The sequence below is a fragment of the Ctenopharyngodon idella genome, chromosome 23 (assembly GCF_019924925.1).
Source record: "Ctenopharyngodon idella isolate HZGC_01 chromosome 23, HZGC01, whole genome shotgun sequence".
NCBI lineage: Eukaryota > Metazoa > Chordata > Actinopteri > Cypriniformes > Xenocyprididae > Ctenopharyngodon > Ctenopharyngodon idella.
Genome location: NC_067242.1, coordinates 19,572,327 through 19,586,577, shown reverse-complemented (window position 1 = coordinate 19,586,577; position 14,251 = coordinate 19,572,327). Strand labels below are relative to the sequence as shown.

At 35.9% G+C, this 14,251-nt stretch overlaps 1 protein-coding gene across 4 annotated transcripts in view; it reads left to right on the top strand.

Moving 5' to 3' along the window:
* crispld1a (cysteine-rich secretory protein LCCL domain containing 1a) overlaps positions 1-7,610 on the top strand; it is a 40,146-nt gene extending 32,536 nt beyond the window's left edge. For all 4 annotated transcript variants that reach the window (XM_051881667.1, XM_051881666.1, XM_051881665.1 and 1 more), the window contains 11 exons: positions 978-1,093; positions 1,212-1,312; positions 1,566-1,712; positions 2,245-2,305; positions 2,496-2,562; positions 2,646-2,776; positions 2,853-2,896; positions 4,092-4,164; positions 4,308-4,383; positions 4,786-4,919; positions 5,335-7,610. In XM_051881667.1, coding sequence (XP_051737627.1) covers positions 978-1,093; positions 1,212-1,312; positions 1,566-1,712; positions 2,245-2,305; positions 2,496-2,562; positions 2,646-2,776; positions 2,853-2,896; positions 4,092-4,164; positions 4,308-4,383; positions 4,786-4,919; positions 5,335-5,386 — 1,002 coding nt within the window. In that variant the 3' untranslated portion in view covers positions 5,387-7,610. The remainder of the gene's footprint in view (positions 1-977; positions 1,094-1,211; positions 1,313-1,565; positions 1,713-2,244; positions 2,306-2,495; positions 2,563-2,645; positions 2,777-2,852; positions 2,897-4,091; positions 4,165-4,307; positions 4,384-4,785; positions 4,920-5,334) is intronic.
* Positions 7,611-14,251: the final 6,641 nt, after the last annotated feature.

Here is a 14,251-nt window from a genome sequence, read left to right as displayed (position 1 = left end):
TCAGAGTGCCAAAGTCACGTGATTTCAGCAGTTTAGCCGTTTGATAGGAGACCCGAATTACTGATTCGAATCAAATGAATTGTAAAGCTCTGAAGCAGTGTTTTGAAATCGGCCATCACGAGTCATTATTTCGTTTTTTTGGCACACAAAAAGTATTCTCGTCACTTTATAATATTAAGGTAAAACTACTGAACTCACATTAACTATTTTAAAATATGTTTTAGTACCTTTATGAATCTTGAGATTTTCAGTGGCATTGCTGGTGATGCAGGCCTCACTTAGCCATCAGATTTAATCAAAAATATCTTAATTTATGTTCCGAAGATGAAGGAAGGTCTTACGGGTGTAGAACAACATGAGGGTGAGTATTAAATAACATTATTTTCATTTTTGGGTGAACTAACCCTTTAATACCAGTTTAATATGTGCTCTTGTTCTGGTTGTCACCATTTCAGCTGCAGCCTTTTTAAATAGTTTTGAGTTTAACCAGGGCTTCTGGAAAACACCAGACAGGAGGACATTACAGCACTTCAGTCTGCTACCAGTGAACACGAGTGCCAATATCTGTGTGCCTCTTTGACAATGGTTCTTAGATTTTATAAGGCAGTTGTAGTAACTGTGAATTTTAAATCGGCATATCAAAACTAAAGAGGTCTCAATATAGAGCCTTGAGGAACATCAAAAGTTTAGCTGAGCCGCTGCCAAATGGCAACAAAAAATTTTAGTTAACAGTTAAGCCCTACCAAAACTAACAAACAATTAAAGTCTAATTTAAAGTAAAAATTCAGAAGAGAAGAATCTTAACCCAACTCTTTTCCATACAATAACAATTAATAGCAACCATGATCTTAGTCTGTTAAACTCCAAATAGAACAAAACACCATTAAGGTAGTTTATGTAGCTTATGCACTGTTTTCCAAGTCTTACTTATAGTCAGATATAATTGATTGACTGTTTTGCTTCCTTACTTATTCCAGCTTGTTTGGGCAACTAGTAGTCGAATTGGCTGTGCGATCAATGTGTGCTACAACATGAATGTGTGGGGCCAGATTTGGGCAAAAGCAGTTTATCTTGTGTGCAACTACTCACCAAAGTGAGTTTCTTACTCTTTATTCGTCATTTATTATTAAATACTGTATTCATTCTCTGTCAATTGTATTATGATAGCTTGTCAGTGTTGTCTCTCCTTCTCTGTGTTTTGTTCTGTGCAGGGGTAACTGGTGGGGATATGCGCCATATAAACATGGCACCCCTTGCTCTGCCTGCCCACCTAGCTATGGAGGAGTTTGCAGAGAAAACCTCTGTTATAAAGGTTTGGAGCTTATATTGCAGTAACTTTTTCCATACATACACTACTGTTCAAAAGTTTAGGGTCAGTAAGATGTGTTAACATTTAAATTGTTACAAAAAAGTTGCTCATCACCAACCCCAAACTTTCGAATGGTATTGTGTATACATTGTGTTTAATCATTTATAGATTGCTTGATGAATAGGATCAATTTTTCAAATGTAGCATAACTTGATGTAGGCAAAATGGAAGACTCGTGTCTTTGTTTCATTTTCAGGTGATGGAACAAATAGACATAGCCCACGTGAGGAAACAGACGAAAGAAATTCTATAGATCCTGAGGCCCCTCATAGCCCTAGACCCCGTTTACCGGCCCCAAGTCCAACCAGACGCCCAAATGCAGTTGTGAGCAAAGAGCAGATGTGTAAGCTGTGGTTCACTGATTATACTTTTTAGAGTCATGGGGGAACCACTTTCAGAAATAAAAGTTCTGTTTCATCTAAAGAAAATACATTTTATGAAAATGTCTGCACCAAAAAATTGCTGGCTCTCAAATGTATTTCTGTTTAACTCAGATTGTTTTGATGTTCACCAGGCATGGATCTGTCAATGAGTTATTATTTTTTTCAAACGTATATTTAATGTTGCAAGTCACTTTGTGCAGCAGGGAGTTTTTTTTTTTTTTTTTTCTCATAATGGTGATCTCCCTGCTGAGTATGTTTGCTTTGGGGACGATGAATACTTGTGGGTTTTAAATTGCTTCCTTTGCTGAAAGGGGGTTTGGACTGAAAACTGAGATCTCCTGCTGTTGGCCACCATGAGCTCCTGCTGGAATTCCACAGCTTGCTTTTACAGAACTGCAAGAACAGAGCTGTGCATTTCTGCAGCGCTGCTAAACTATACAGCATGTCTAAACATAAATGAACCACCTGTGTTTCTTTCCTTCTTTTGTGCAGCACAGATTGTGACATGTGACACAAAGCTAAGAGACCAGTGTAAAGGCACCACATGTAATAGGTGAGATAAAATAATAATAATTAAAACGCCATATAGACCTTTTTGTTGATACTAATAATAATAATTCTTGACTATACTTATCTATGACCCACAATTTTGTAAATTGTTTTTCCATTTGATGATCTGTATCCAATTTTATCTTTTAATTTCTGCAATTCCACCCCCAAATTATTTTTTGGCTTCTGTAAAGGTACGAGTGTCCTGCTGGTTGTTTAGACAGCATGGCGAAAGTGGTTGGAACAGTGTATTATGACATGGTAAGTGTGGCATAAAGATTTTTTTTCATTTTATCATGTCATGTGTACTCTAAACTTCACGCTGACAATATCTTCGCCCTCAGCAATCCAGTATTTGCCGTGCAGGCATTCATTACGGTGTCATTGACAACGATGGAGGCTGGATGGATGTCACAAGACAGGGCAGAAAGGACTTCTTCATCAAATCATACAAAAATGGACTTCAGTCCCTTGGGTAAGCAATCTGTTCAAGACTGACTTTCATGCGCATAATAGAAACAACTCCATCTAACATAATGAAAATGTTACAGGAAGTACCAGAGTGCCAATGCCTTCACAGTATCCAAAGTGACAAGTAAGTTTTAAATGAGTTTTTCAGTTTTTCTAATTAAATATATTAGAACTATATTAAATATATTATTACACACTGCAGTACTTAGTTTTGATTGTTCAGCTGCAGCATTCAGAAGTTAATTATTTTATATAATGGCTTCAGTCTTTACAGCATTTATTTGAAATAGAAATCAATGATATTCTTTTTACATTATAAATGTCTTTACTGTCACTTTTGATCAATGCATCCAATGCATCCATTCCTAAAAAAAAGTGTTAACAACTTTAAAAAATATATAAAAATAAAAAATTACTCGGCCCAAACTTTTGAACAGTACTGCAGGGCCTAAAATTAACACTCGCCAAGCACCAAATGCAAGTAAAAATTGGTGTTGGCAAGTATATGTAATGGTGTCATTCACCAGTTGACCGCTAACATTTTTATGAATTCTAGCAATGCAGTGTAGTGAGAACATGAACGTGAACAAACGTGAACAATGCTTGGGACAGTTGACAGGGCAGTGCTGTATCATCATGAAAGTCTTGCCAATTTAAATATTCAAGCGCAAGAAGACAGAAAAGAGAATTAAATTCGTTACTCCGAAGCGTGTTCCCAGAAATCCACGTCTCAGACAGCACACGAATACTGAATTGAGCTCTCTTTCACGTCTTTTTGCACTTGAACAGACATTTTCAAACAAAATTTTCAAAATGTCTATCTTGGCAAGTATCCTTGTAAACATAGTAAGTTATGTCTTAAGTGAACGTAAAGAAAGAAAACTCATGTGTAACAGTATATTGGATCCGTGCATTAGCTCTTAAAGTGACAGCAGCCTAATATTCCTGCTGCTGTCTGTTTTATTAGTGTTAATCAAACAACAAAAGACAAAGAACAATCACTCATTGCTCTTAACTGAATAACTTTTGTAACTTTAAAAAGGATTAATATATGTTTCATGGCTGGTAAAAAATATTTATGGTAAATTTAAAGTCACCGGCTATTGGCAGGTGTGGCAAAAAGTTAGTTTTAGGCCCTGAGTGTTTGCTAAGTAGCTGAGTAAGATGCATAATAACGTACAGCCAATCAGTTATTATTTCAAAATAAACCCTGACATAATTGATCAGGACCTCAATGCAAAACGGGGATCTTGTATCATCCTGAAAGAGTTACATAAAGTACCTTTACTATTAATTTCATAATCTTTCCTTTGTTGCAGTAAAAGTTATCACATGTGAGACTACAGTTTCTGTGCTGTGCCCTTACCACAAGCCTGCAAGACACTGTCCTAGGTAAAAATCTGTAATTAACCAAACCTTCAGTTGAAAAGTTTTATCTTGACTGTTTTGAAATTAAACTTGCCAATAGCATTTCAAACTGCTATTATTACAGTGTCAAACAGGAAACTTTACAACCTGTTTTGTCTTCCCCCAAGGATTTACTGTCCTCACAACTGCCTGCAAGAAAATCCCCACCTTTCTCGAGTCATTGGCACCAACATTTATTCAGATGTAAGCTTTTTTATTTTTCAAAATCAAACTTAAATAGGGATAGTTCACCCAAAAAAATTCTGTCATCATTTACTCACCCTCAAGTTGTTCCAAACCTCTATTTCTTCTGCTGAATACAAAAGAAGATATTTTGAAGAATAAGGGTAACCAAACAGGCCCAGGGTCCCACTGACTTCCTTAGTATAAATACTGTACTATGGAAGTCAATGGGGCTCATCAACTGTTTGGTTACCAACATTCTTCAAAATATCTTCTTTTGTATTCAGCGGAAGAAAGAAATTCATAGAGGTTTGGAACAACTGAGTGAGTAAATGATAACATAATTTTCATCTTTGGATGAACTATCCCTTTAAAGCACAAAATTGCTGTCCAACTAAAGACATCAATGCGTTTATTTTTCAGAAATCTAGTATATGTAGGTCTGCAATTCATGCTGGCGTCTTAAGCAATGGGTCAGGTGGTTATGTTGACGTGATGCCCACAGACAACAGGAAGCTGTACATTTCCTCATACCAGAATGGCATAGTCTCAGAAAGGTAGGTTTTATCCCCAAACTGGCCCATGTGCACTCCGTGTAAGGCAGAGTATGGGGCAGCCTGTCTCTCCTTAAGCTTTTGAAATCACAGGCCTTTTTTGAGAAAGCTGATTAGGGTAGAGCTGTACCAGTGGTTCCACTCCAAGCGTGGTAGAGTAAACTTTGCAAGTCACTTTGAAGGTAGGCTTGCTAATGGTAGACAAAATCATGGATGAATCGACATGCGATACAATTATTATTATTAATTTATTGACAAAATGAACATATCCATCCCATCAAATCATCACAAAGGATTTGTCACAATATCATAAACATCTTACACTAAATAAGCTTTTCATCAAATGTTGTCATTATGAACACAATTATGTTTAAGGGTTGGGAAACATTGCTTATTTACCCTCTGTGTTCTCTCACAGCCTGCAGAACCCCACGGGAGGCAAAGCATTCAGAGTATTCGCAGTTGTTTGAGCGTGTGCTGAAATCGCGACCACTCATCAACTCGTTCTGTTGATTAGGCTGTAATAGTGGCCATTGAGAGGCCTTTTCTTCTCTAACCAGCCTATGCTGTATTTCCTTTCACACAAATGTTTACTGAAGTAAGAATTTGCTGTATAGATGGAGACCCTCTCAAATGCATCAAGCTGATTAGCAATTGTATTGCCTAAAAAGCATGTAATTAGAGGATTATTCAGGGAATATGGTGTCTGTATTGCAGAGAAAAAGCACTTAAGTTGAGTTTTAATCTTCCATTATTTTCATAAAGAACATTTCAGAGACTGTTATAGCATATCTTTGTATATATTATAGTAACATGTTAAGGAAATTGTCACTATAAATTTATATATATATATATATATATATATATATTGCTTTATTTTAGGGCAAGAAAGGACTGCTGATATGGTTTTAAGGTTTTTGCAGATTATTGTGATGATAATAAAGAATGTGGATATAATCCTGCAGGGCAGGAGTTTACGTCTAAACACATCCAACAAAACATTATATGAAACGTCCACATTATTAAACACTGTAAATAGCTTGTTTTAGATAGCTTGTCTTCATAGTATTAATTGTTGTGAGGTGCTGTATTCATGTGTTGTGTAACTTTATTATCATGTAATGATTTTTATAGGTTACTAAAAACTAGCTTTTATATGATGCCCAAATGAATTTTTTTGTTTGTAATGTTTTTGAACATTTGCATTTCCTTAAAGGAAATTTCTGTCATTAATTACTCACCCTCATGTCGTTCTACACCCGTAAGACCTTCATTCATCTTCGGAACACAAATTAAGATATTTTTGATAAAATCTGATGGCTCATTGAGGAATCTTTTCTTTCGAATCAGTGGTTCGGAGCGTGTATCAAACTGCCAAAGTCACATGATTTCAGTAAACGAGGCTTCGTTACGTCATAAGTGTTTCAAAATTTCAATGGTTCACCACTGGGGGACATGACTTTGGCAGTTTGATACACGCTCCGAACCACTGATTCGAAACAAAAGCTTCGAAGCTTCATGAAACAGTGTTTTGAAATCGCCCATCACTAGATATTGTTGAATAAAGTCGTTATTTTGTTTTTTTGGTGCACAAAAAGTATTCTTGTCGCTTCATAACATTGAGGTTGAACCACTGTAGTCACATGAACTGTTTTAAATACGTCTTTAGTAGCTTTCTGGGCATCTGAAAGTGTTAATTATCTTGCTGTCTTCACTGAGCCATCGGATTTTATCAAAAATATTTTAATTTGTGTTCTGAAGATGAACGAAGGTCTTATGGGTGTGGAACGACATGAGGGTGAGTAATTAATAACAGAATTTTCATTTTTGGGTGAACTAACCCTTTAAAGTCAACATGAAACGTAAGTTGCGATAGACTTTTCTTTCCCATTATAACGTATATCTGAGTGAAACAGCTTCTCAAACAAGAAAAAATGTAGGGCAAGACTTTGTCCTTTAGGAGTTAATTGGATCGTTGCGGTTTGTTATTGCTGTAATGTGAGTGACAGGTTGTGCCATCCTCGTGCCAGTGAACACGATGCCGCTGCAAGAGAATTGCTGTCAATTGACAAGTTTGATTTCATGGTGACTTTAATGCAGTGGTTCTCAACTGGTGGGTCGCAACCCAAAAATGAGTCGCAGGTTTGTTCTGATGGGAAAACAACTAAGCATATAATTGTGCATATTTAGGGAAGCCAAATAAATATGCGTATCAAAAAAACGCAAACACATTTTTATGCTTTTAGCACAGTCAAAAAATTACATACAGCACCTAAGTACAGCTCATTTCTGCTTGAATGGGGAAAGAGTGAAATCTCCAAAACTGATTTCTGATGGTGATTGGCACTTTCCATTGTCCTCCCCCTACAATGTCTGTTATAATGGCCTTGTATAATGTATGCATATGGTTGTACAAATTATTTGTTTTCTACCTCACATTGTTTAAGAAACATTTTACAATAAACGTAATCAATCTTTTTTATGCCTTTTAAACTGAAAATATAGTGTTTTCAGCTCACAATGTGATTTTTTCTTCTTTATTTTTTCTTTTTTGGAAACCCTGGACTGGCACAATGCATGGAATAGAGAAATGATTGAGGCCATCTGTCTGTAATGAAAACCAGATGGAATAATTTTCAGTGTTTACTGCTCTCTCACCCTCAAAGTAACAGCTGAAACAATTCCCTTATGGATTATAGAATCATTTTATTGAGGAACACACTTCCACATTACTTTCATTCATTCAGGTTGATAGATGCTGTAGATCTAATTTGGTAGAAGAATTAAATGTCTTCTCGGTAAGAAAGATGGGTAAATATAACTACTAAAGCGGGTGCTGCTAGTGAATATTAAACACCTGCAGTTTCAGACACCTCAAGTTTTCTTTTAAATAACTTGTTTATTAGTTAGAAGTCCACTTTGTCAGTGCTGCCTGGCTATTTTCAGACTTGCCACAGTCACAGTCTGCTGTGCCATAGAAAGCCAGTATTTATGGCTAATGTCCAAAACATCATTCTCCATCCAGGTTGTGTTCTGCCTGGACGCCTGCAGTCCAGAAACACAACTCAAGTGTAATTACCAGCCACCACACTGACATCATAACAAAACAGAGTAATGCAGGGTGACTGCCACACTAACATATGTTTATAATATAAAGTGCCACTAACATATAATGACATGATTTCAACACCTTGATAAATAACTTTGCCTGTTTATTGGAGTTAGGTGCCTTTGGATGGAAATCACTCAAAAAAGCAATAACGTAGGACATGGAAATATTAGTGTTACCACTGCTTTCTTACATCATAATCGACAAAATGTAAAAAACAGATACCCACTCTATTTAAGGAAAATCAAATACAGAAATACGTAAAGTTTATATGCTCAACTGCTCTTTTTCAGCTAAGTGAGAACAGACAAAGTACAACACTGTGAGCATGTCAGAATCATTCTGGCCATTGGACCAAATTGGAGCAAGTTTTTTTTTCTTATGTATTTATGAATATTCATTTACATGTCTGATGTAATTTTGCTTGTAAAGTTAAATGTATGAACTATGGCATATTTATTTACAATCAAACGTTGCTTAGAAGGGATGAGAAAAAACAAATGACAACTCTGTTTGTTTGTTTGGTGCTATTTCTTTAAATGGGTCTTTGTGCATTTGTATTTGTGGATTTTATTCTATGTCTATTAGCTTTAAAACCTCTATATATAATGTAGGAAAATGGGCCATATAACTACTGATGACTCATCCTGCACTACACAGATTTTTGTCCAATCAAACAGTCTCTAGAATAAGAATGCCCCGCCCCCAAATATTATTTGCAATCAACTAGCAATTATGTTAATATCTGTGATGTAACTAAAGCCAAAGTGCAAAAGACACTTTCTGGAAGTAAAAATTATTAGTGTTACTATTAAAAATATTAGTAAAACTATTAATTTTATCCATAGAGAAATTATTTTTATCAGTAACTTATAAACCTTTAAAGACAGACCCGTGAGCTACACTGTAAACCCGAATAAGTTGAGCTAACTCAAATTGTATGTAATAAGTTACATCATTTTTTTTGAGTTATGATGTTCCCAATTTTAAATAAGCAGAACTAATCAAACCAGTGACTAAACGTTAACTTGCGTTGTTTCTCTTAGTAGGATGAAAATAATCTGTTATTTAACGGTGATCAAATTATATAAAGAAAGCTCAAAAAAAGCCCCCTTTGTAATCGCTGGAGCAGCGCGTGCTGAAGCTGTCAATCAAACAGCGAGTTTATCAGTGACTGACGCACAAAACTCCCGTTTTATTCAACGAATCTTTTAGTTATATCGCGTTTGCACTGTTAGTGAAGATGAAAGCATTTGTTAGTGTACAGAAATTGAGTTGCAATGACGAGATCACTGCTTTCATGCGCTCAACATTGTCTGTGATCGGCTACAATGTTCATCTCTGCAACCTTTCATGCCACGATCTAAATATAATGCAACACTTTTCACGATTAGTTAACCTTAGAGCTGTAATAGTAAAAACGCGCTAAAAGAGAGAGTAATATTTGGATATTTAGATATGCAAAGATGTTAGCCAATCACAGCAGTGGGCGTTTACACTGAAGTCTCACAGCAGACACGCCCCTTAAAACGGAGCGTTCAAACCAGAGGCTAAAATCAGGGTAAGAAAAATGCCTTTTATTCATGAATTATGACAATTTTGGATGTAAAAAGCATACTAACATTATAAGTGCACCCCAGGAAACATTATAAAACAATAAACCAACGCAGTTCATGACCCCTTTAAAATTATCAAGTTATCTCATTGTAAATATTTTGCAACAATAGCATGGTACAATAGCACTTACTGAATGAGTACAGCAACTTAAAACCTAACTTACCTGCTCTCAAACCGCATGCGCTACTTGTCACCATGATGGTAACTCTCCAAAAACCCACATTAACAGAAACTCTTCTAAATTAGCATAACAAAACATTAATCACTACTAAATCTCCCTTACCACTAATCTTGCACAAAAAAAAAAACATTATATAACTCTTAATTTTTACATTTACTCTCCCTTTCGAGTGCCATGGGCAAAGCATGCTGGGAAATATAAATCCCAACCTAGTTTCACTTAAACTTAAGTTAGTTTAAATTAAAAGAAATTAGTTCAAACAATTCGGTTTACTTGAAATATGTACATGCTGTGAACTCAAAAGAAAAAGAAAGTTCTAAATATTCATAACAGTTCATTTAACTGAACTAATTTGTTTAATTTAAGTTTGTCCTACTCAAATCAATTAAGTATTTTGAGCATTGGGGTTTGCAGTGTATACAAGGTTGTTAATTAATGATATATGCTTTCATTGAAGCTGTGAGTCTGCGTTATTTCAACATATTTTTTTCAATAGTTTAACAGTGGAATTCCTAGTGGAAAAACTACATTACCCATGATTCTGCAAAGAAATCTCCACCATTTGGAGAATTGCAACAATCAAATTGAGCTAAAAGAACCGCCCACTCCCATGAAGAACTGCGAATACTTGTATATTTATGCATATTTTGCAATAACGTAAAATGTTATTTCTATATACACAATCAACAGCTTTAAATTAACAGTTTCATATTTATCTGCCGTTTTTAATTTAATTTTGTCATTCGCAGTGCTTCATGTGATAATAGTTCTTTCCCTTATTAAAGCCATTGAGCATCTTGTATCAAGAACTTTTTTGCTTCAAATCAAAGTTTATATTGTTTTGATTCACCACGTAGCTGGTTGTTTTGGTTCATGGATTATAAAGCCAATCTCTGCTTTTGAAATCTCTTTAATCACTACCATTATGCACTCAAAAAGGTGTTATTTACTTCTTTACACCCAAATAAAAGGTCTTCTTTAGCTTGTAGATGGTATTTTTGTCTCACACCAAACTCAAACTTTTCATATAAGAAGGTTGTGTGAAAAAGAAAGCAGTTCATTTGACTAAATAGAGCATAAATGACTGTCTTTGGACAGCCAGGCAGCAGAGGTTCATGCAGGACAAATGAGGCTGGGGAGTTGCCGCAACTTTCCATCGACACATGCAGCGGTTGGCAGCAGCAGATTGAAGACTGAAGATGTTTGTGTGTATGATGAAAGACAAACCTTAAGACTTATGTTTTCTGAGAGTCATTTGAAATAACAGTCACCATTAATAACTTTCTAAGCTGCAGTTTGATGAACTGAACTGAAAGCAGCATATATTCACTGCCTGGCAAGAAAATGTTAGCCTTTTCTCTTTCAGTCCTTTGGAACATCTTCAACAATCTTACTCAGTCGTTTTTCTATTTACATGTGGCATTTTCCTAAACCTTTGAAAACGATTCAGTCTGGCAACCACAAGGTTGTTGATGATGAATTGAAATATTATGGTGACCAGAGGTAATGTCTGCCTTTTTACGCCCACCTTTTCCTTGGCATCGGAATTGAATTTACAGATGAAGGGAAGCGCTAAAAATATGAAACACAAATTGAATACATTTTGAGTGGAAGGAGCTTTTTAGACTTCTCTTGACCTGCCAAATGAGTCTTAAAATTAGAGCTATTTCAGTTCTTTAGACAGAAACCCCATATAAATATAAGACGTGATTTTAAATATCATTTAATTACTATATGGACTACAGAAACACAAGCTCCTGCTTGTTTCTGCATGTTTTGAATTAATATGAATGTGATGTGCACGTGAATGAGTGATTTGATTTATTACTTCTGTCAAATTAATTGGACTAATAACGTCTCACTCTAAGCACAATCAGCATCTCATTTGTTCATATAAAAATGACAAGTCTGTTCCCTATGCAATTTACACCAAAATTCACATTTCGATATTTGTGGTTATTAAAGTAACCAGTCCGTCAAAAACAGAAAATGCTTCAAATTGCACAAAAGTGAGCAATCTGAACATTATACAGACAGTACTGAACAATCAATACAGCAGATGAGATGTCAGATGGATCTGGAACATGTGCTCCAGTACAGGCAGTATTGAATAAATAAAGCTGTCTTGTTTCCACACTAATGCAGTCATTTTGTGCTGAGTGAAACTTTTCCTTTAAACATGCATTCTGTGCCATCATGGTTAGTTTTTGGACGACATTTTACTCAAATATACTATCACTGGTTGAAATAACAAGATTGCTATTGTTATATTCATATAAACAATTGCTTAAAATTTGCACCTAGAAAAAAAAAATGTAATTGCTGCCATTCATTGTATTACATACATGGCAAAACTCCATCAACAAAAGCCCAAGAAAAACATTTGCTCATTTGAGTTACAGTAAAACCAATGTAACATTCTCTTATGAGATGTCAGGAAAACCATAACAAAGTTTTTCTTCAGGTGTGTACCACATGTAGAAGGTTTTCTTTTAAAGCAAGCTCACAAGTATCAAGAACATCCAATATGCAAAATCTTCTCCAGAGATTCCCAGGAAAGCTTCTGGTATTTGTGCATTAATAATCAAATTCAAGGAAAGATTTATGATGAAAGTCTTTGAAAATGCATGGTGTACTTTTCTAATATGTACAGGTTATTATGATCCTGCAACTCAAAAGTTACTTTCTTCTTCTTAAATGAGAACAAGTCCTGCTGTTTTAGTTTACTGAAACAACACCACATTAGTGAAATGAGGAAATACCTTTAAATACAGGAACTGCCACAGACGTTAGAGCGCTGTCTATTTTGGCATTCCTTTGAGAAGGAATCTAGGTCAAATAGGATGATGAAGAATACCGTTATTTTTTTCTAATCAAATGAAGAAAAAATTAAGCTAAGACGAGTGAATCCAAAAGATCAATTTACGAAGGAACTATGGGAGCTTGTCAGGAATATATATATATATATATATATATATATATATGTACAAACCCGATTCCAAAAAAGTTGGGACACTGTATAAATTGTGAATAAAAAAGGAATGCAATAATTTACAAATCTCATAAACGTATATTTTATTCACAATAGAATATAGATAACATATCAAATGTTGAAAGTGAGACATTTTGAAATGTCATGCCAAATATTGGCTCATTTTGGATTTCATGAGAGCTACACATTCCAAAAAAGTTGGGACAGGTAGCAGTAAGAGGCCGGAAAAGTTAAATGTACATATAAGGAACAGCTGGAGGACCAATTTGCAACTTATTAGGTCAATTGGCAACATGATTGGGTATATAAAGAGCCTTTCAGAGTGGCAGTGTCTCTCAGAAGTCAAGATGGGCAGAGGATCACCAATTCCCCCAATGCTGCGGCGAAAAATAGTGGAGCAATATCAGAAAGTTTCTCAGAGAAAAATTGAAGTTATCATCATCTACAGTGCATAATATCATCCAAAGATTCAGAGAATCTGGAACAATCTCTGTACGTAAGGGTCAAGGCCGGAAAACCATACTGGATGCACGTGATCTTCGGGCCCTTAGACGGCACTGCATCGCATACAGGAATGCTACTGTAATGGAAATCACAACATGGGCTCAGGAATACTTCCAGAAAACATTGTCGGTGAACACAATCCACCGTGCCATTCGCCGTTGCCGGCTAAAACTCTATAGGTCAAAAAAGAAGCCATATCTAAACATGATCCAGAAGCGCAGGCGTTTTCTCTGGGCCAAGGCTCATTTAAAATGGACTGTGGCAAAGTGGAAAACTGTTTTCTGGTCAGACGAATCAAAATTTGAAGTTCTTTTTGGAAAACTGGGACTAAAGAGGACAAGGACAACCCAAGTTGTTATCAGCGCTCAGTTCAGAAGCCTGCATCTCTGATGGTATGGGGTTGCATGAGTGCGTGTGGCATGGGCAGCTTACACATCTGGAAAGGCACCATCAGTGCTGAAAGGTATATCCAAGTTCTAGAACAACATATGCTCCCATCCAGATGTCGTCTCTTTCAGGGAAGACCTTGCATTTTCCAACATGACAATGCCAGACCACATACTGCATCAATTACAACATCATGGCTGAGTAGAAGAAGGATCCGGGTACTGAAATGGCCAGCCTGCAGTCCAGATCTTTCACCCATAGAAAACATTTGGCGCATCATAAAGAGGAAAATGCGACAAAGAAGACCTAAGACAGTTGAACAACTAGACGCCTGCATTAGACAAGAATGGGACAACATTCCTATTCCTAAACTTGAGCAACTTGTCTCCTCAGTCCCCAGATGTTTGCAGACTGTTATAAAAAGAAGAGGGGATGCCACACAGTGGTAAACATGGCCTTGTCCCAACTTTTTTGAGATGTGTTGATGCCATGAAATTTAAAATCAACTTATTTTTCCCTTAAAATGATACATTTTCTCAGTTTAA